Here is a 21,759-nt window from a genome sequence, read left to right on the forward strand (position 1 = left end):
ATCTTATTTGAAACAATGCATACAAACAATGGACACTCAGTTTTAGGGCCACAAATATCATGAGTGTCTTTTTAACATTGTTTAAACCAAATAAACACGACATGCAAATTATACTTTTACAAGCTAAGTTATCATGGGACATTTGAATGATGAAATGTATTTTTAACTTGTTGAGTTATTGATTTTCGTCGTTATGACATGAATTAGACACAAATATATTAATATATATGAAACAGTAACAAGCTTAAACACCAATGTCAACATTCAGACTCTACAGCGTGACCACGAGGTATCCGGCTGGTAGCTTAACACGTCTGAGTTAGCAAGAAATTCAACAACAAATAAGTCCAACAAAACGTCTTTTCCATGCAAAAGGCCTGAGGCATTACCAACAGATCAACGAACCATTAAACCACACAGATAAGGATCTGAATTACCTATCTGCATTCCTCTTCTTGGCATTACTCACTTGTTGCATAGTCTTCATATACATTCACAACTACCATAAATGAAATTACATATTCTAAAAATAGATACTATAGTAACTGTGATAATATCAAACTGAAATTAGCTTTTCAAATGAATTATGTTTAACTCAAAATAAATTGTATGTGTGAATAAATTGTTATATACAACTTGTCACACAAATACCGTAAACCCCTAGCCGGAGCCTACAGATGGATGCTGGGGTGCTGGTGGGGCTTACAGCGCAGCAGGCAGCAATAGGGATGCAGAGCAACAGCGGCATTGACAGAGAAATTGTGCAGTTTAATTAGACAGATTGGAAGGGTGTGCTTGGTTAGTGATTATGGAGTGAGCCATGTCATGTGTATATCTCAGCGAAGCTCTAGTTGACTGCCTGAAGTAGCTCGCAAGCTTTGCTCCCTTTGTTCTTTATGCCTGCCACGGGGTCCGATTCAGTTGTATTCCCCTTGAAATCAATGAAATTAGGTGGTGGAAACAGGACCACAGGGGGCAAAATAATCAACACAAATGAAAGTTCCTTGCAGCTGCTTTAAGTTTTATATTCTCTGTCATCACAGACTTTCTGGCTGTAGACTCTCAGAGACTCACTGTGCAGTTGTGGCCTCAGCTCTGAAGTCCAACCCCTCCCATCTGAGAGTGCTGGACCTGAGTAAAAACAAGCTGCAGGATTCAGATGTGAAGCTGTTGTGTGCTGGACTGAAGAGTAAAAACTGTAGACTGGAGACTCTGAGGTCAGTTCATGTATTTTGCTCTTGTACAGTGTTTATCTAGCAAATTTTAAACACTTTTAACACACTTAAAGTGATGATAGACCATGTTCAGCTAGGTAAACCATTTTTACTACATCCAGACAAGAAGGTGAAAATCATTTTCAAAGGCCTCAAGTGCCTAAAGACACAAGACGTGAAAAACATGATTGGACAGTTACAGAAAAGTAGAGAAGTCAAGATCCCCATTCAAACCTGTATATTGTATAGCTTTCAATATATATATCAAAAACTAGTTCTTTTTAAATTTTCTCCACCCCTTATTGCGTTTTCTAGATTATATAGAAATGCCTGATATCTTTAACGTATACTGCAGCTGCAGTGGTCAGCCTTCTTGTAGTTTCAAGCCATGGGGTATTAGGGGTTGCCAGTTTATGTTTGTCCACTTTTGCCTTCAGTTTATGAGGTATTGCAGTTTATAAATGACTTTATGTTATATTTACAGCCTGATGTTATGTCAGTAAAGTATAATTAGTTAGTTGGTGGTATTAGTCATATTACCAGGTTTTATGTTGTACAGGACTAATGTGACTAAGTTTGTCATTTAGAGTTGGGGCTGGATTCATGTTATTAGACAAACTGCTGCAAAAGTAAATTAATATTTATCCATCTTATTTATTTATAATATTTTATTGTTAAATGTGAGACCAAGTGTGAACCTATTGGTTTATGGAGAACTGTTTTAAAGCCTCGAGTTTGGAGTTTTGGCTGTTTTCTGGCCGTATTACAAATATGTTTAACAATAATATATGTTTCTGAAATGATTTTATGTGAGAAATAATGTGCCCTTTTGGTATTCTGTATAAAAACACCTGTCTTAGTATTTTTCATAAAATTACACACGATTGTTATGAATTGGAACAGAAGAAAATAAAAGTAACAAAAGTAACAACATGTTTAATTTGATCATTATTACAGATTTGATTGAGATCAGCAGCATGTTATTGTGTTGATTCAGTTTTGATATGAAAAGGTGTATGAATAGGCACCCGGTTAGCTCAGTGGGTAGAGCTGGCGACCCATGTACCAAGGCTGAGTCCTTGCTGCAGTGGCCCACGGTTCGGGTCTGACCTGCGGCCCTTAACTGCGTGTCATCCCCTCTCTCTGCCCCCCTTTCCTGTCTGTCTTTAGCTGTCACTATCATAAAGGCAAAAGCCCCAAAAAATACTAAAAAAAAAAATGTGTATGAATGTTGTGGTGATGTCTGTAGAAGGATGTCATTATGATGATCCACAATAATACAATGACAAAGACACTCTACTCAGTTTAGAGAAAAGCTCATTGATTAGGACATAGTAATATTGAGCTACATATTTAAAACCTAAACACATCTGATTGGATTATAAATTGATTTTTATCTACATCATTTATTCTTTATTCAGATTGCGTGAGTGCTGGTTGTCAGAGATCAGCTGTGATTATCTGGTCTCAGCTCTGAAGTCCAACCCCTCCCATCTCAGAGAGCTGGAGTTGATTAACAATGAGCTGCAGGATTCAGGAGTGAAGCTGCTGTGTGGTTTTCTGGAGAGTCCACACTGTAGACTGGAGACTCTGAGGTCAGACACAATTTTTTTAGTTCTGTGCTAAAATTAATATATGATGCGACAGTTGGAGTGAAACTAAACTGCAGACATAAGGCTGATATTATACTGATCCTATCTTAATATATATCTTAATCCTTAAGTCTGGTTTCTTCATCGTGGTTCTAAAGTTACATCATTTATTTTTTATTTAGATTGAGGTACTGCAGGTTGTCAGAGATCAGCTGTGATTATCTGGTCTCAGCTCTGAAGTCCAACCCCTCCCATCTGAGAGAGCTGAACCTGGGTAACAACAATCTGCAGGATTCAGGAGTGAAGCGGTTGTGTGATCTTGTGAAGACTCTGAGGACTCTGAGGTCAGTAGAGGGTTGGAGTCTGTCCATGCTGGTTTCAGCAGTATTGTCCACATCTGAATGCAAAAAACCTGAAGAAAGATTTAGCAGACATCAGAAGTATACAACTGAACATGTACAGAAGCCTGATGTGTTTTGGAAACAAGTGCTGTGGACTGATGATGTCAAAATCGAACTCTTTGGCCACAATCAGCAAAGTTATGTTGGGAGCAAAAAAGGAGCAGCATTTCATGAAAAGCACACCTTGCTAACTGTTGAGCATGGGGTTGGAACTATTATGATGTGGGGCTGTGTTGCAGCCAGTGGCACAGGAAACATTGCACGGGTGGAGGGAAGAATGTATTCTACTTAATACCTGCAAATTCTGGAAGCAAACATCATGTTTCTACAACAGGATCCGTAATACAAGAACTGATAGACTTCTGTCTGGCTCCAAACATTTTTTGCAAGCTGTGTTATCTGCCAGGGGGTTACGAAGTACTGACAATGTTGTACCCAAACCTTTGCACGTGTCATAATGATGTTCCTGTTTCTTTATTTTTGTTCAGTTTATGATTTAAAACATAGCTATGCATGAATGTTTGCTGAAAATGTTGTATTTTATGTTTCACATCCTTGAAAAGCTTTTTATATCTTTTAATTACATCTTACATGTTAATTTAGTTTTAAATTGACCAAGTTTACTTGCTGAAGTAAAAATGTTTCCTTAGTTTCTGTTGATTTCAATGTGTTTTTACAAATAATGTCTGATCATTGATATTGATCCATCAGAACACAGACACATACATAGAGATACAGATCAAAGCATATTTCCAAATGCAGCTGTTTAAAGGATCAATATAGTCCATCCTCTAATTACAGACCTGTTATTGATCAGTGTTCACATTTTCGAGTGGCCTTTTATTGTGGCCAGCCTAAGGCACACCTGTGCAACACCCATGCTGTCTGATCAGCCTCTTGATATGCCACACCTGTGAGGTGGATGGATTATCTCAGCAAAGGAGGAGTGCTCATTAACACAGATTTTGACAGATTTGTGAACAATATTTGAGAGAAATAGGCCTTTTGTGTACATAGAGAAAGTTAAAAGATCTTTGAGTTCAGCTCATGATGAATGGGGGCAAAAACAAAAGTGTTGCATTAATAATTTTGTTCAGTGTAGTAATGTTGAGCTACACATTGAAAACCTGAAAACATCTGATTGGATTATAAATTATTTTTATCTTCCTAATTTATTCTTTATTCAGATTGAGGGACTGCAGTTTGTCAGAGATCAGCTGTGATAATCTGGTCTCAGCTTTGAAGTTCAACCCCTCCCATCTGAGAGAGCTGGAGCTGAGTCACAACAATCTGCAGGATTCAGGAGTGAAGCTGCTGTGTGGTTTTCTGGAGAGTCCACACTGTAGACTGGAGACTCTGGGGTCAGACACCATTTTTTCCTTCTGTGCTGAGATTAATATGATGTGAAAGTTGTGGTGACAGTAAAGTGCAGACATGAGGCTGATATTATACTGATCCACACTGAGTATCTTAATGCTAAAGTCTGTTTTCTTCTTCAGTGGTTTAGTCCATTGACTGTGGCAGAGCAATGTTGAGCTCCACATTTAAAACCTGAATATAACAAAAAAATCTACACTGGATAATTCACTCTGAACCTCTTGATTTTCATTTTATAAAGCACACCAAGCGTTTACATAAATACAGTATAAATTAATAATCTCTACTTCAACTATCAGACAATAACAAATATACAAATATTCAGTATTTGCCTTTTCCAACATTTTAATGAAGCTATATGATGTTTATACTGACTGAATAGTTTAAACTGAAGATTCTTTGATTTTATAACTCCACTATTCCTAAAATAATGATTGTAGATGCCTTTTGTTCAAATTTCCCCAAAATTCATCCTGACATATTTGACAGCTTTATGATCTTCAGTTGAATCTTAAATCAGTTTCTGTGTGCTTTTATTTGTGTTTGGCTGCACAACATGAGTTTGTATAGATGGAGCCACTGGTGGAGCTGGCAGAGGTCAAGAGCTGACGTCACTACGTCTTTATTGAAGCAGCGGCACGTTGTCATTAATATTAATGAGAGCTCTTTTTACCATTCTGTATTTTACAGTTTTCAACCTGCCGTTGGGTTCAGGTGTTTGGAGTTTCCATTTTCTAAACTTCCACATTCTGAACCTTCTTCAACCCTGAACAGATTATTAAAGACTGAATGATTTCAAGCAGGAACATTGTCTTCTAAACTTTCATCTTTTATTCTTCATTCAGATTGAGTCACTGCAGTTTGTCAGAGATCAGCTGTGATTATCTGGTCTCAGCTCTGAAGTCCAACCCCTCCCATCTGAGAGAGCTGGAGCTGAGAGAAAACAAACTGCAGGATTCAGGAGTGAAGCTGCTGTCTGATCTTGTGGAGAGTCCACACTGCAGACTGGAGACTCTGAGGTCAGTAGAGGGTTGGAGTCAGTCCACGCTGGTTTCAGCAGTATTGTACTAAACACAGTTAGTATCAAAGCAAAGATCCAGTATTTGCTGCTTTCTTCAGTGAAGCTGTGAGAGGAGGATGGTGACAGACTTCAGGGTTGGACAGTCAGACAGACAGACAGAGAGAGAAAACAGTCAGCCAATCAGATGTGTTTGAGTTGATGTGAAGATGACTGCTGTTGTTGTGTTCATGTCTACAGGAAATAAAGCTGGATTCCAGCTGACAGCATTACAAGATGTACAGAGACAGTGGTCCTCATTCATCAAACTGTCGCACCATCAAATCTGATCTCAAAGTGTTTGTTCTCTCATTTCAACACTAAACAACTGATCAGTTCATCTTTGTCACAGCTCTAAGATCAGTCTGACTCACACACACAGGCCTGTCTGTTTCTCTATCTCTACATGTGTTTCTATTGAGTTCTGTTGTCTGTCTTCTTCTCTCATCAGATGGTGGTCTAACATAGTTTGAGTGGTGAGGAAGGAGGTTGTGTTGGAGGATCAGCTGTGTCCTGATGATCCAGAGAGGTTGAAGCAGCAACATCAGCTCTGACTGGGCCATGTTACTGGGAGGTAGAGTGGAGAGGAGAGCTTCATCCAGCAGGGACTGACAGAGGAATCACAACCAGTGGAGATGACTCTCAGTGCTGCAGTCTGAACTGCTCTGAGATCAGCTCCACTGTCAGACACAATGTCAACATAACTGTAGATTGAAACTTACTTCACAAAGTGCAAAGAAAGAAATCAATTGGAGATGGAGAGTTCCACAATATATTTTGGAATCATTAATATTATTGCAATATTATATATCTGTTATCTTTTAAAATAGTCAATTTTTCGAATATATACCAATGGATTGTGTTATTGCAGGAAACTGAACTAAAGAACTGCAAAGTCTGGTGATATTGATCTATTTTCATATTGATATTTGATCCATTGCTATTTTAAAAATATTAAACAGAGTTACTTAAAGTTACTAGAAATATAATGCCTTGCTATATTATTCTATTGTCTCCATGTTGGTGTAAATGAAGCACATTTGTTGAATTATTTCTTTGGTTTCTCCAGAGTTTGATTTCTGAAGAAGATTCAACTGTTGGTTGCTTATTGATCTGCTGATTTTCAAATAAATAAATCAATAACTACCACAAACATCAGCTTTTTCTCATTTTATAACAGATGAATATTTGCTTGCGAAGAACAGAAACAAGATAAAACCTGAACAAAGTCTGGATTCAATCAAAGCTTTACTGTAGTTTCTCAGTTTGCAGTCGGCTGTTTATGTCTCCATCAGACTCTGAGCATAAAACAAAGGTGGAAAGCCATCTGACTCTGACTCCCACACTGAGAAAGATCTTTTTTTGTTTTATTCACACAATTAAGGGGAATCAGGTTCCAACTAGTGCTCGTCCAGTCTGTTGTAACACAGAAGAAGTAAACTTTAGAGACTTAAAGGCAAATTCAATACATGAACAATAAAAAGGAAGCCCCAGAGTTAAACTGAAAACAGGATTAGAAGCTGCTGTCACTCTCAAACTGATTCACTGGTCTTAATACAGGAGGTCATGTTCAGTAATAACTCAGTTTGAGTTGAGGAGATAACGTCCTCAGTAACAGGAGATGATGGTGATGATGGAGCTACAGCTGATTCACTCTGTGGCTCTCGGACTAAAGGCTACTTAACTTATCAACAAGCTAACTACTATAATAGGATCTGTTGACTGGAGCCACTTTACACACCAACATTAAACCCTTCTGAAACACTGCTTTGTTGCTTTGTTGTTTTGAAATGACACAAAGTCCTCAAATAAGCATCAGAGTATTTACAGAGATTAGAGACTGAACAGTTTCTGTCCGAAGTGCCTGAAGTAATAGTTTATTACAATATTACATTTTAAGGATTAAAAGATAAAAAGAAACTTTTAATGTCATTAATTGAGGCCCCCCAGATGTTTGGACTCTAGAGTGTTTAGTTCCACTCTTCCCCTCCCTACTGCTCCTCTGGATCTGACAATAATAGAAACAAATACAAGACTGTGTTCATCCAGTCCTAACATACACTCGGAGAATAAAAACAATAAAATGAACAAATATGAATTGTGCTGTTTCTGGTTTTATAAATTATTTGTACATTGTGGATAAAACTTCAGTCCCTGTTTGTCACTTGTGTAGCTTTACGTTCTTCTTGAGGGGACACAACATGCTGAGTCATTATAATCATGAGATAATGATGCATTAACAACTTGGTAATGACTCAGCGTGATGCACTACTTTCCTTTAACATTGTACATTAAATGACACCCTGCACTGAGTGAACTGAATGCTTTACTCTGCAATGGAAGATCTGTTTCATTCACTGTCTTTATGTCGCAGGAGCCTTGTTTTCAAATCAAAGTGAAACATTCAGTGAATTTGCTCCACGTGTATAACGTTTTAAATCTAAACGTTTTAGAAGTGAAAACATCAGTGAGTTAGAGTTTTTATGTGTGACTCTGCTAGTTTTCACAGTAGATGATCATAAAGTCAACCTGTGGAGCTTTTACCCCTCAGAAATCAGTGTTGAAGCAGTTGTTATCACCAGTGTTCATGTTCTGTAGCTCCTGCTGGAGCTGCTTTCTGCCAGCAGATGTCCCCATTTCCACTGTTTCCCCTCAGACTGGTTTAACTGGACTGCTGATGTGAACTCTTTCTGTCTGACTGACTTCATTTGGCAAAAATTCAGTGGAATCATGATTTAGTTCAACTTGATTTAAAATATTACATTTAAATTAAAATCAAGTTAAAATGAAACCCTGGTTTAACCCTTTCTTGTATGGTGTTGCCATATGGTAACAATTACTTTTTCTCAGTTTTACTCACCTGTACTTTAGTTCAGTTGTGAAAAGAGGCTCTCTTTTCACAAATTCAAAAACTATCTGGGGAAAGTTAACTTTTAATTTTCATCAGTAAAAAATCAGTTTTATTTTAAAAAAATGTAATAAATATATCAAATATTTCCATTATTTAACCATTTTAAGTAATAAAAATGAATTAAAACATTTCCATCATGTTTAAGTAATAATGAATGCGGTAGAGGGTTAATACAACAGTTTTAATGTCAGGTCTAAGTGGGGTTTTTTTTTTAATATCATTACATAAATATCAAGTTCAGCTGTGAAACAGGAAGCTTTGACATTTTATTTTCTCCTCATATTTCCCCTGAAGGAGTTTTTAATGTTGGTAAACTGCTGCAGCTGGATTAGATTCAGTGTTGAAGTAGGAAACTGCTGTTTTCTGTTTACATTGTTTTAACTGCCGTTATTTGGTCACTAGAGGGCGCTGTTGACCACATTATAATTAAGATAAGATAAGATATTCCTTTATTTGTCCCACAATGGGGAAATTCCAATGTTGCAGCAGCAAAGTGGATAGAGAAAAAACACTATAAAAAACAGTAAAAGTAGGAAAATAATAAATAAAAACACTATGTACAAGAAAAAAAACAGTAAGAATCCACAAACAACAGATAACACAAATAGTAGCATTTATGGATTATCAATATTATCATTTATTTTATTATCAATTATGGGGTCAACACCTCCTTCTTGTGGCCCTTAATTGAGTTAAATTTAAAGTTGATAACTGTGTTACATATTCAAAAAAAAAGTAATACACTGGACAACGATGGTTTTCACTTAAAATTCCTGCTTTGTTATTATTTTACATTGTGGCTGTGATATTGTCAGCATCTGGAGAACTAACGTTAGGTTATATATTTCTTCTTACCTGCTTCAGTATAATGAAGCATACAAAGTGAAACTGTTTTACAGAGGTTGATTAAACTTTATTTTAGAGGTTGAGTTACTGGTGCTGTTGGATTGTAATGTGTTATACAACATTATATATACACGTATATGCATTGTCAAAGAGTCTTACAGTTGTTTTTTTTACTATTAAAACATATCAAACTACTCATTTTAATTACATCTGTCAAACCCAGGAAACATTCATCATGTTAAACAGCTGATCTTTGAGGAAAAAAAGGGAGGAAACCCTGAAAGTGAAAGTGTTCAGTTTGTTTAGTGTCCATTTTGAGTCGACAGAGCAGAAAGAGGGAAACTGAAGGCTGAGGCAGGGTGAGTGTTATTACAACATTCTAATTATTTTACTGTCAAAGTACAGATTAAACCTACTGTAACCCAAGAAATCAAATACAGGTTTAAAGAAAAGTGACCAGGAGTTCTGGCTGGTTTTATTATGTTTAATACTCTGTATAATGTGTGTCTCTGTCTGTCCATGTAAACGGACCTGTACTTGTATAGTGCTTTTCTAGTCTTCTGACCACTCAAAGCGCGTTTACACTACGTGCCACATTCACCCTTTCACACTCATTCATTCAGTGATGAAAAAGCCCATCGAACAGAATCTAACTCATTCATACACATTCACAGACCAGCATCTTGCTCAAAGACACTTTGACGTGTGGCACCAGGAGCCGGGGATCAAACCAACAACCTTCTGATTAGGGGAAGCCCCGCTCTGCCTCTGCGCCACACCCACCCATATGTGTGTGTGTGTGTGTGTGTTACTTCCTGTTTCCTGTTTCTTGTGCTATGAGCTCACAGTCTTAATATATTATCGCTCAGACTGACTGAAGTGCAGAAGATGAGTGTTTGTGTGGAGGAAGAGGAGGACAGAGCAGAGTCTCCAGTGTCCAGCTGTCTGTCTATGAAGAGTGATCAGTCAAAAGAGTTTCCTCTACACTTCAGTAATGAACCTGGACCCTCAGACACAAAGTAAGAGAACTGACACTAACCCATTAATTTCACTTATATTCAGTTACCTGTATGTTCTCTGGTGTTTGTATATTACATTTTCTTCCAAACTGTATTTGCTAACAAAAACTTTTTGTGACACTAACAAAGAGAAATCTTTCTTTCCAACTTCCTCTTAGTATCTGTAGCTGTCAGTCAATCTAATCTAAGAGGACTAATACGAACTTTTACCTCCTAGTTATCAACAGTAGCAGCCGTTTTTTATTTCCAGCTTCCTAAATGGGAAGGATTAAGGACGAAGGATTTATGTGAATAAAACCATCTTGGTGTTTGCAGAGTTCAGTACAACAGACAGAGAGCAGAGTCTCCAGTGTCCAGCTGTCTGTCTATGAAGAGTGACCAATCCAAACGTCATCCTCTGGACTTCAGTAATGAACCTGGACCCTCAGACACAAAGTAAGAAACAGTTTTTCCTGTAAACTGACCTGATGGAAGATGATTCATTGAGCACGAAGACAAGATAGATTTGTTTTCATGATGCAGAACTATTAATGCAGACACTGTTTCAAACTAAAGTGTATCTTATTTTATTTCTTTAGCAACACATGTCGCTGTATATATCTGTAACTATTATCTAATAGAATATGTTTCTAATGTGTAATTAAATATATTGTATCTAAAGATGAAGAAACAAACCATTCCTATTCCTTAATTTGATAGTTGACAATATAAAGTGACAAGAAACATAAAGGAATGAAAAACGAACAAATAAACTGTTTGTAGTTGAACCTGTGACACCACTGTTACATGCTATGTGTCTTACAGTAAACTGCTGGTCCATCATAATTATTTAAAGCACTTCTAATCTCAGTTTAAACTAACACAAGCTAATCTGCCCAAAGTGACTGTAGAACAGTGAAGGACATAATCAGCTCTCTTTAATGGAAGGCTTTTATTGTGAAGCTGCTGCAAGAAGTGTTGAGTTTGTATTAATAACAAACTATAGGCAGATCAATAAATGTTTAATAAGACACAGATAGGAAAAGCACTCAGTGTTTATGAAAGCAGGAGAGTTGAAATAAAAGGAATCATTTTCATTACAGACTGAATGCTGAATCCAAACAGAAAAGTTAACAACACTTTTAATGTTCTCTGTGACCATCTGAGCTTCCAGACAGTGTCGGACAAATCTCAGTATTTTTCATCAACAATCAACAAATCATTTTAGTAATAAAGAAATGTCTTCACAGAGAGAGGAAGAGGAGTCATGTTTCTGTGGAGGAGAAGCTGTCCTGCTGTGTTTTGTGTCAGGACGTCCTGAAGGATCCAGTCTCTACCAGCTGTGGACACTGGTTCTGCAGACAGTGCATCACCTCATACTGGGACCAGTCTGCTTCATCTGGAGACTCCTCCTGTCCCCAGTGTGGAGAAAGATCCAGAACAAGAGCTGGACCGCAGACAGCCAGTCAGACCAGCTATGTACAAAGTAAGACTGTACATCTTAATCTAATCTTAATGTAACCTGCTACATTTCATTACATTACGTTTATTTAGAGACTTACAATGAATTCATTCAACCAACAATTTTTTTTTGCATGAATCAACTTCATCAAATAAGGTCATTGGCAACACAGTAGGAGAATATGAGTGACTAAAAAATGGATTCGATCAGCCACCAGTTGCCAGTGCAGGGTGTGGAGGAGCAGTGTAGTGTGGGAGAACTTCAGTAGGTTGAAGACCAGCTGAGCTGCTGCATTCTGGATGAGCTGCAGAGGTCAGATGGCACATGCAGGCAGACAGGAGTGAGTTGCAGTAGTTTAGGCATGAGATGACAAGAGCCTCCTGTGTGAGGAACAGGCTCTGAGCTAGAATTATCACTTAAAACCATGTAAACCTGTGGAGAAGTGATATCTGCTCTGTCTGCTTTCTCTCATCCACCTCCGCTATGTTTTACTCAAGCACAGTGCTGAGCTTAGCTAATAGTGAATTGCTACCAAAATAAAAGCTGTCTCTTTAGTTTGCCATGTATCTTAAATTCTTGTTTTCAACTGAGCTGTCATATCGTCATCACAATATTGAAACAGTGTTATTGCACATCGCTCAGCCTGTTGCCTCTGCTGTCAATCAAACACGTACACCAATGCGCAGTCAGAGAAAAAAAACATTTATTCAAATATATTTGTACATTGATTTTTCTTTTTATTGGTAATCAAAATAATCAGCAAATTGTCAAATCTTTGACTCAAACTTCTTTCTCTTTTTTAGTGAGTGGTGGTCTGCAGGAGGTTTTAGATGAACATAAGATCAGTCTGCAGACGAGATGTAAACATGTGACTGAAGGAACTGATGAAACAGGAAGTGAAACCCTCCTCAACAGGATCTACACTGAGCTCTACATCACAGAGGGACAGAGTCAAGAGGTTAATACCCAACATGAGGTGATGCAGCTTGAGACAGCTTCCAAGAAGAAGACCCTCCATGACACTCCAATCAAGTGCCACGAGATCTTTAAAGCCTTACCTGACCAACAGAGACACATCAGAGTGGTTCTGACGAACGGCGTCGCTGGCATTGGAAAAACCTTCTCAGTGCAGAAGTTCACTCTGGACTGGGCAGAGGGCTTGGAAAACCAAAATGTCACTCTGGTGGTTCTGCTTTCGTTCAGGGAGCTGAACCTAATCAAAGATGAGCAGTTCAGTCTTCTCAGGCTGCTCCATGTTTTCCATCCAACATTACAGAAGGTCACAGCAGAGAAGCTCGCTGTCTGTAAACTTTTGTTCATCTTTGACGGCCTGGATGAAAGCAGACTTTCACTTGATTTCCACAACAAGGAGGTTGTGTCTTACGTCACACAGAAGTCTTCAGTCAACGTGCTGTTGACAAACCTCATCAACGGGAATCTGCTTCCCTCGGCTCTCGTCTGGATAACTTCCAGACCTGCAGCAGCCAATCAGATCCCTCCTGAATGTGTTGACAGGGTAACAGAAGTACGAGGCTTCACTGACGCGCAGAAGGAGGAGTACTTCAGGAGGAGAGTCAGTGATGAAGATCTGTCCAGCAGAATCATTTCACACATCAAGACCTCCAGGAGCCTCCACATCATGTGTCTAATCCCAGTCTTCTGCTGGATCACTGCTACAGTTCTGGACCACATGTTGACTATAGACCAGAGAGGAGAGCTTCCCAAGACCCTGACTGACATGTACTCACACTTCCTGCTGGTTCAGACAAAGAGGAAGAAGCAGAAGTATGATGAGGGACATGAGAAGAGTCCACAGGAGCTGATGGAGGCTGACAGGGAAGTTCTTCTGAAGCTGGGGAGGCTGGCGTTTGAACAGCTGGAGAAAGGAAACATCATGTTCTACCAAGAAGACCTGGAGCAGTGTGGTCTTGATGTCACGGAGGCCTCTGTGTACTCAGGACTTTGTACAGAAATCTTCAAAAGAGAGATTGTGATCTTTCAGAAAACAGTCTACTGCTTTGTTCATCTGAGCATTCAGGAGTTTCTGGCTGCAGTCTACATGTTCCACTGTTACACCAACAGGAACACTGACGTGGTGGAGGACTTCCTGGGGGAAGACTGGGGCCACAAATACAAAATGTATTTTCAAATAAGCCCATATTTTGATGTTTTTCTGAGAGATACAATGGAGAGGTACCTCAAAAGTAAAAATGGACACCTGGACCTGTTTGTTCGCTTCCTTCATGGCCTCTCTCTGGAGTCCAACCAGAGACTCTTAGGAGGCCTGCTGGGTCAGACAGACAACAGTCCAGAAATAACCCAGAGGGCCATCAACAATCTGAAGAAGATGAACGTGTATAATATCTCTCCTGACAGAAGCATCAACATCTTCCACTGTCTGATGGAGATGAACGACCACTCAGTCCATCAGGAGATCCAAGAGTTCCTGAAGTCAGAGAACAGATCAAAGAAGGAACTCTCTGAGATCCACTGCTCAGCTCTGGCCTACATGCTGCAGATGTCAGAGGAGGTTCTGGATGAGTTGGACCTGCAGAAGTACAACACATCAGTGGAGGGACGGCAGAGACTGATTCCAGCTGTGAGGAACTGCAGAAAGGCTCAGTAAGTCCAGATTAATATTATAAATCAATGTAAAGTTGAAGCCATCAGTATTAAAGTAAAGATACACACTTTACACTCATGAAAAATATAAAACTTCAACACTATAAAAGTTTTCTTAAACTAGTATTAAACTTGTTTATTGATATTATTTTACACAATAAAACAGATGCAGACGTTAGCATCAATAAATTAAAGGTATGTGGGGGATGGAAGTGTAGCAAATGTATATAGTGTGTGAGTGTGTGAGTGTGTGTGTGTGTGTGTGTGTGGGGGGGGGTCACAGTCACAGTGTCAGATCAAAGGACCCTTTGTGCTGTAGACCTGAACCCTTCATGTGTAATTTACATTGTTTGTTTTTTGGAAGTGCAGTTAAAACCTATAGTGATTATACAGCTCATTGAACATCATGTTGAAATAAATAAGAAACACAAATCATAGCACTTGTGGACAGGAGGAGCTCAAGTTTCAAACCACAGACCTTGTGATCAATGACTGACCAGCTGAGCTACAGCCGCTTATGTTAATGTGCTTTGTGATGCAAGATGCAAAGAGTATTTCATAATAAAATGTCAGATTTTATTATACTTAAATTTATATTCTGTGTCATCACAGACTTTCCTCATGTGGACTCTCAGAGACTCATTGTGAAGTTGTGGCCTCAGCTCTGAAGTCCAACCCCTCCCATCTGAGAGATCTGAACCTGAATAGCAACGACCTGCAGGATTCAGGAGTGAAGCTGTTGTGTGCTGGACTGGAGAGTAAAAACTGTAGACTGGAGACTCTGAAGTCAGTTCATGTATTTTGCTCTTATACAGTTTATATCTACAAAATTTAAATGCGTAACAGAAGGTTTAAGTTTCCTTCAGTTCTCTTGTTTTCTGAGTTTGTCTGAGCACAAATCACAACATCTGTTTTTTAAAGTTTGTCAGTTTGCAGTTTGACTCAGAATTGACTCTGTACTGGATTCATGTTGGTAAGAAAACTGGAGGAATAATTTTACAATATGTTGCAAAATTGTATCAGCATTCATAGTTTTTGAAGAAACGTAGCACATTTGTGATCGGCCCGGTGCAAATATTGTTCCTGTGCCCCCCATCCCCTGCCCCAAAAAGTCTAAACATGTACTGCTTACAAGCTTTACATGTATTTATTCTTATTTAACAACAAATGTAAATATTTTAACACATCAATTATCTGTTTGTATTTTAGCGTATAAACTTTAAAGGCCTAGGAGCAATGTAGTCATCCATAATCCGTTACACATAAACTTCACAAAACGTAATCTTACCCAAAAATAATCATCCACAATTATAGATAACAATAAAACAAATCAATACGTACCAACAATGCAACCAAAGGCATGGGATGTATACAGATGTTGCTGGATCAGCTCAGGTAAAGTAACTGCTCTCCACTAGGCTCACTGTCTCCCTGCTTACTGGTCAAGTGTGTCTTCTCACTACTAACATGCTGCAGTTCTCCGAAGTGACAACAAGGAGACACACCAACTGTGTCATAACAGAACATACACACTATAGCAAACCTGCAGCCTGTGATCAGCACCACAGACAGCAGACAAAGCTCCAAATCTATCAAAGCAAATCTAACAGCTCAAACCACCACAGCCGGCTGTCTCCAACTGTCAAACAACTGAAATAGTTTTAGCCAGCCTACAGTAATATTTCAACGCAAAATAGCTTATTATCAATAACCACAGAACAAATGTCACAGCAACTCATTATAGGCCTACTATGAATTAATGGATGACGGCATCTGATCACACAATTACTCATCACAGATTACAGAGGTAATTTAAATCCCTGATCCCACTCCATAACAAAGAGACACCTGTACTCACCCACCAGAAGTTCATCCTTCAGGCCTTTCGCTCAGCGAAGTCATGAACAACACTGCTGATCACTCTGCTGTTCTCTATTGAGAGTAAAGCCAATCCACTGAGTCATTCTTGTGCCATGCTACTGCTGAACGCGGTATGTGAAGGTGCAAAAGGGCCCACCCACAGACACTAGGCAAGTGTCGCTGTCCTTTATGGGCCCTTGTAAGCCGCTGGGCACTGGCTGCACCAGCGGTACTTACGCCACTGTGTTTTGTTACATATGAAACACATATATGTATAAAATAAATTAATAGAAGTTCAACACATTTTTAGAAATAATGTCTTTTTACACATAACCTTCAGAACACAGTATTTTACAGGAACTTGTACATAAAGCCTCTCTCTCTCTCAGACACTGTACAGAGACACTGTGTGAAAAATATTTCCAGTTGCAGGTGTTTGAAGTATGGATGAAAGCAACCATAGGTCACTTTCTTGTCTTCAGAACGACTACGCCCCCTTTTGGGTGAAACAATCGCTGGGAAAGAGGTACTACACCTAAAAGCTGCTGCGTCACGTTTTACATATCAAGCAATAAAAAGAAGTCAGTTTATGATTTTCTTTACTTTCCTAATCAGTGAAGGACAGTAAACGCCTCATTGTATTCAGATGGAAGCATGCTCTTCCCCCATCACACATTAGCTGGTTCAAGGAGATCCTGAACAACATCCAACTTGATGAATGTACATTTTCTTTTTTAACTTAATGTTATTTTATGGTTGTGTGGGCAATGTGGGAATGTGGGTGGGCGGGGTTAATGGATGTGGGATTGAGTTGAAGGAAGTGAAGGTGGGTTTGTGTTCTTGATCTGGTTTATGTGTTCTGTCGGTCAAATCAGGGACCAGTTCATTCTGATATTCTAGATATGTCCCTGTTTATTGTCCACAGTACTGGTGTAAAATAATACAAATATTTCAGAAGAAAAACCTGAACACATCTGATTGGATTATAAATGGATTTTTATCTTCATCATTTATTCTTTATTCAGATTGAGGAACTGCAGGTTGTTAGAGATCAGCTGTGATTATCTGGGCTCAGCTCTGAAGTCCAACCCCTCCCATCTGAGAGATCTGGAGCTGACTGACAACAAGCTGCAGGATTCAGGAGTGAAGCTGCTGTGTGGTTTTCTGGAGAGTCCACACTGTAGACTGGAGACTCTGAGGTCAGACCCCATTTTTTCCTTCTGTGCTGAGAGTAATATGATGTGAAAGTTGTGGTGACATAAGGCGGATATTATACTGATCCACAGTGAGTATTTTAATGATAAAGTCTGTTTTCTTCTTCAAGCATCAATTCTTTCCAAGCATGAGATTTTGTACTCTTCCACTGAAATATGCAAATATTATTGTTATTGTCAGGTCTCCTTTCTTCTCCCATCTATCCTTTATATATTTTTTAGAATTAGCTTTTAGATTGTGGAGGCTTTTATACAGTTGAGAGATGACCCCTCTTTTAATATCTGACTTATATGCATTTATGAGAAGTTGCATAAAGGGTTAACTGGCTTCTCTGGTATTTTTCTTTTTGTCTATAGTAATGTCTTAATTGGAGATATCTTTAGAAATCCTGTTTTTCCAAAAAAAAATGATGTCTTAATTTTTAAAACCACATCATTTCATCTTTCTGTATAATGCTGCATACAGATATTATACCTTTCTTTATCCAAACTTTGAATCTATCATTGAGTTAATTTAGTGTGAGATCTGAATCATATGCACACCAACTTAGGATTTTAATATCTTCTTTCAATTTACGTTCTTTTATCACTGCTCTCCGAACCCAGAGAGCTGATGCTCTCATCTGTGCTGAGATATAATAATGTTTCTGTGATTGCAAACCCCAGCCTCCTCTTTCTTTCAGTAGCTGTAATGTTTTATATCGTACTTAAGGTATTTTTCCTGCCATATAAATCTCAATATCATTAAACACTAAATGACTTCAAGCAGGAACATTGTTTTCTAAACTTACAGCATTAATTCTTTATTCAGATTAAGGAACTGCAGTTTGTTGGAGATCAGCTGTGATTATCTGGTCTCAGCTCTGAAGTCCAACCCCTCCCATCTGAGAGATCTGTGGCTGAGTAACAACAAGCTGCAGGATTCAGGAGTGAAGCTGCTGTGTGGTTTTCTGGAGAGTCCACACTGTAGACTGGAGACTCTGAGGTCAGACACCATTTTTTCCTTCTGTGCTGAGATTAATATGATGTGAAAGTTCAGTCAGACAACTCACGTTAGAAATGTTTATTAAAGCAGTATAACATATTTATATTTTGGCGTCTAGGCTCCGACCTCATCACTCCCCGCAGATATGTTTACATAGAGATATTGGGGAGTGATGCGCAAATACCTTAATCCCTAGCCGGAGCCTACAGGTGGATGTTCGGGTGGTGGTGGGGCTTACAGCGCAGCAGGCGGCAATAGCTTGCAAGGCAACAGCGGCATTGACAAAGCAGAGGGAGAGCTTGGAAATTTTGCAGCTTAAATAGACTGCCAGATTGGAAGGGTGCGCTTGGTTAGTGATTATGGAATAAGGTCATGTCATGTGTGTATAGCAGCGCAGCTCGAGTTGACTGCCTGAACTAGCTTGCAGATTTGTGGTGACAGTGAAGTGCAGACATAAGACTATTATCTTCTAAACTTACATCTTTTATTCTTTATTCAGATTGTGGGACTGCAGTTTGTCAGAGATCAGCTGTGATTATCTGGTCTCAGGTCTGAAGTCCAACCCCTCCCATCTGAGAGAGCTGAACCTGGGTAACAACAAGCTGCAGGATTCAGGAGTGAAGCTGCTGTGTGGTTTTCTGGAGAGTCCACACTGTAGACTGGAGACTCTGAGGTCAGTAGAGGGTTGGAGTCAGTCCATGCTGGTTTCAGCAGTATTGTACTAAATACAGTTAGTATCAAAGCAAAGATCCAGTATTTGCTGCTTTCTTCAGTGAAGCTGTGAGAGGAGGATGGTGACAGACTTCAGGGTTGGACAGACAGACAGATAGAGAGAGAGAACAGTCAGCCAATCAGATGAGCTAGAAGCTTGTTGTGATCATGTGTTTGAGTTGATGTGAAGATGACTGTTGTTGTGTTCATGTCTTGTCCATTTGTCTTTTGTTTAGTCCAAATATGTTTACTATTATTTTAAACAGACTCCATATTTACAGATCTGCCCTGTAATATTTCAAAAGCAGATAAAACATTCAAAGGTGACTGAGACTGTGGTTTTTATCAGCTTTGAACCCAAACAGCAGTAAATCCATCATTACAGTGGGCAGTGAATGTCTCTCTGTTTCTGCAGTAATAATGCGTTCAGGGACTCTCAGCATTTTATTTCCACTGTGTACTTCAGTGAAATCTGCAGAGTCAACAGTCTTGATGTCCAAAGTGTCTGCAGGTCTGTGAGCTTCAGCTCAGTGAGTTCACTCCAATACGTTAACATGAGAGCTGAAAGGAAGCAGGCTACGCTACACAGCCGCTCACCTTCTGGTCTGAACTGGACTGAAGTCCCTGCTGGTCTTTATACTGGATATGATGATGGAGAGAGTCTCTGTCAACACTGATTCATGACTTATGTTGTCTGTCTTCTTCTCTCATCAGCTGGAAGTGATCTCTGTCAGAGTGTGAGTGGTGAGGAAGGTCGTTGTGTTGGAGGATCAGCTGTGTCCTGATGATCCAGAGAGGTGGAAGCAGCAGCATCAGCTCTGACTGGGCCATGTTACTGGGAGGTAGAGTGGAGAGGAGAGCTTCATCCAGCAGTGACTGACAGAGGAATCACAACCAGTGGAGATGACTCTCAGTGCTGCAGTCTGAACTGCTCTGAGATCAGCTCCACTGTCAGACACAATGTCAACATAACTGTAGATTGAAACTTACCTCAATTGATTTCTTTTGTTGCACCTTGTGGAACGATGGAGAGTTGCAGTTAATTTCCACAATATATTTTGGAATCATTAATATTAGTACAATGTTATGTATCTATTAACTTTTAAAAGAGTCTATTTTTCTAATATATCCCAACAGATTGTGTTATTGCAGGAATATGAACTAAAGAACTGCAAAGTCTGGTGATATTGATCTATTTTCATTTTAATATTTGATCCATTGTTATTAAAATATCAAACAGAGTTACTTAAAGTTACTGAAATATCTGGATTTTGGTGAGAAGTCAGTGAACATTGGTTACACATTTAAAACTAGAACATTTTAATACTTTGTTATATTATTCTATTGACATAAAATTAATCAGCAAAATATAAAATAAGATACAATCTTACGTGTCATTGTTAATAATATAAGATTATGTGCATGTATATATTTGTTGTGTTTTCTCATATTGTGAAAGTTTATATTATTGCTTCAAAAACACAAATCTGTATATTGAAATCACATTTTACTTCTGATTAATATAAAGCTCCACAATCCAGCTTCTATAAATATAAATTATCTCCATGTTGGTTTAAATGAAGCACATTTGTTGAATTATTTCTTTGGTTTTTCCAGAATTTTATTTCTGACTGAAGAAGATTCAACTGTTGGTTGCTTATTGATCTCCTGATTTTTAAATAAATAAATCAATAACTACCTCAAACATCAGCTTTTTCTCATTTTATAACAGATGAATATTTGCTTGTGAGAAACAGAAACAAGATGAAACCTGAACAAAGTCTGGATTCAATCAAAGCTTTACTGTAGTTTCTCAGTTTGCAGTCGGCTGTTCTGATGAGGTCCTCAGTAACAGGAGAAGATGGTGATGATGGAGCTGCAGCTGATTCAGTCTGTGGCTCTCAGACTAAAGGCTACTTAACTTATCAACAAGTTAACTACTATAATAGGATCTGTTGACTGGAGCCACTTTATACACCAACATAAAACCCTTCTGAAACACTGAATCTGTGTATCATTAGTTCTTTTCATATTCAATTGAGATTCCAAAATCGAAAAATTTAAAAACGGTTTGTTATTTCCTTATTCGTTTATGAATCTGATATCAAAAAACAAATAACAAAATAAAATAAATAAAATCACTAGAAAACAGAAACAGAAAAAAAGCCTGTTTTTTCATATTCTGCGGTCAATCAAGCCGTGAGTCCGATCTCCGTGGTCAAATCAGCCCCACTTAAATTTCGAGTGTACAAGTATTCACAGCATTATGGTAAATGCAGAGAAACAGCGTATTTACTTCCGTTTTTCAACAGTAACAGATTAGGTCATAGACATTGGTAAGTCGTAAAAGATGCATTTCTAAGAGCGGGCTCAAACCAAAGTAGGAATTAAGTTTTATGTGTAGGCTAGGCTACATTTCAGTCTTGGCACATAATGTGGTTATTGTACTCGGAATAGGTCATCGACAGTATTAGGGGTTTGCCTTTGAGTTCAGGTATAGTTCAGCCGG

General features: G+C 38.6%; 1 protein-coding gene across 33 annotated transcripts in view; it reads left to right on the top strand.

The window, feature by feature from the left end:
- Window positions 1–21,759, top strand: part of LOC127369243 (NACHT, LRR and PYD domains-containing protein 12-like) — a 54,813-nt gene that overhangs the window by 5,639 nt on the left and 27,415 nt on the right. For 6 of the 33 annotated variants that reach the window (XM_051410379.1, XM_051410395.1, XM_051410387.1 and 3 more), the window contains exons 4-9: window positions 1,044–1,217; window positions 2,636–2,809; window positions 2,989–3,150; window positions 4,395–4,568; window positions 5,430–5,603; window positions 19,039–19,212. In XM_051410379.1, the coding sequence (XP_051266339.1) occupies window positions 1,044–1,217; window positions 2,636–2,809; window positions 2,989–3,150; window positions 4,395–4,568; window positions 5,430–5,603; window positions 19,039–19,212 (1,032 nt within the window). Of the gene's footprint in view, window positions 1–1,043; window positions 1,218–2,635; window positions 2,810–2,988; window positions 3,151–4,394; window positions 4,569–5,429; window positions 5,604–9,694; window positions 9,758–10,267; window positions 10,418–10,732; window positions 10,853–11,646; window positions 11,883–12,661; window positions 14,481–15,092; window positions 15,267–17,365; window positions 17,540–18,365; window positions 18,540–19,038; window positions 19,213–21,759 lie in introns of those variants that run through there. The other 27 variants (XM_051410377.1, XM_051410380.1, XM_051410389.1 and 24 more) reach the window with 10 other exon arrangements.

Source organism: Dicentrarchus labrax, unplaced genomic scaffold, assembly GCF_905237075.1.
Source record: "Dicentrarchus labrax unplaced genomic scaffold, dlabrax2021, whole genome shotgun sequence".
Taxonomy (NCBI): Eukaryota; Metazoa; Chordata; class Actinopteri; family Moronidae; genus Dicentrarchus; species Dicentrarchus labrax.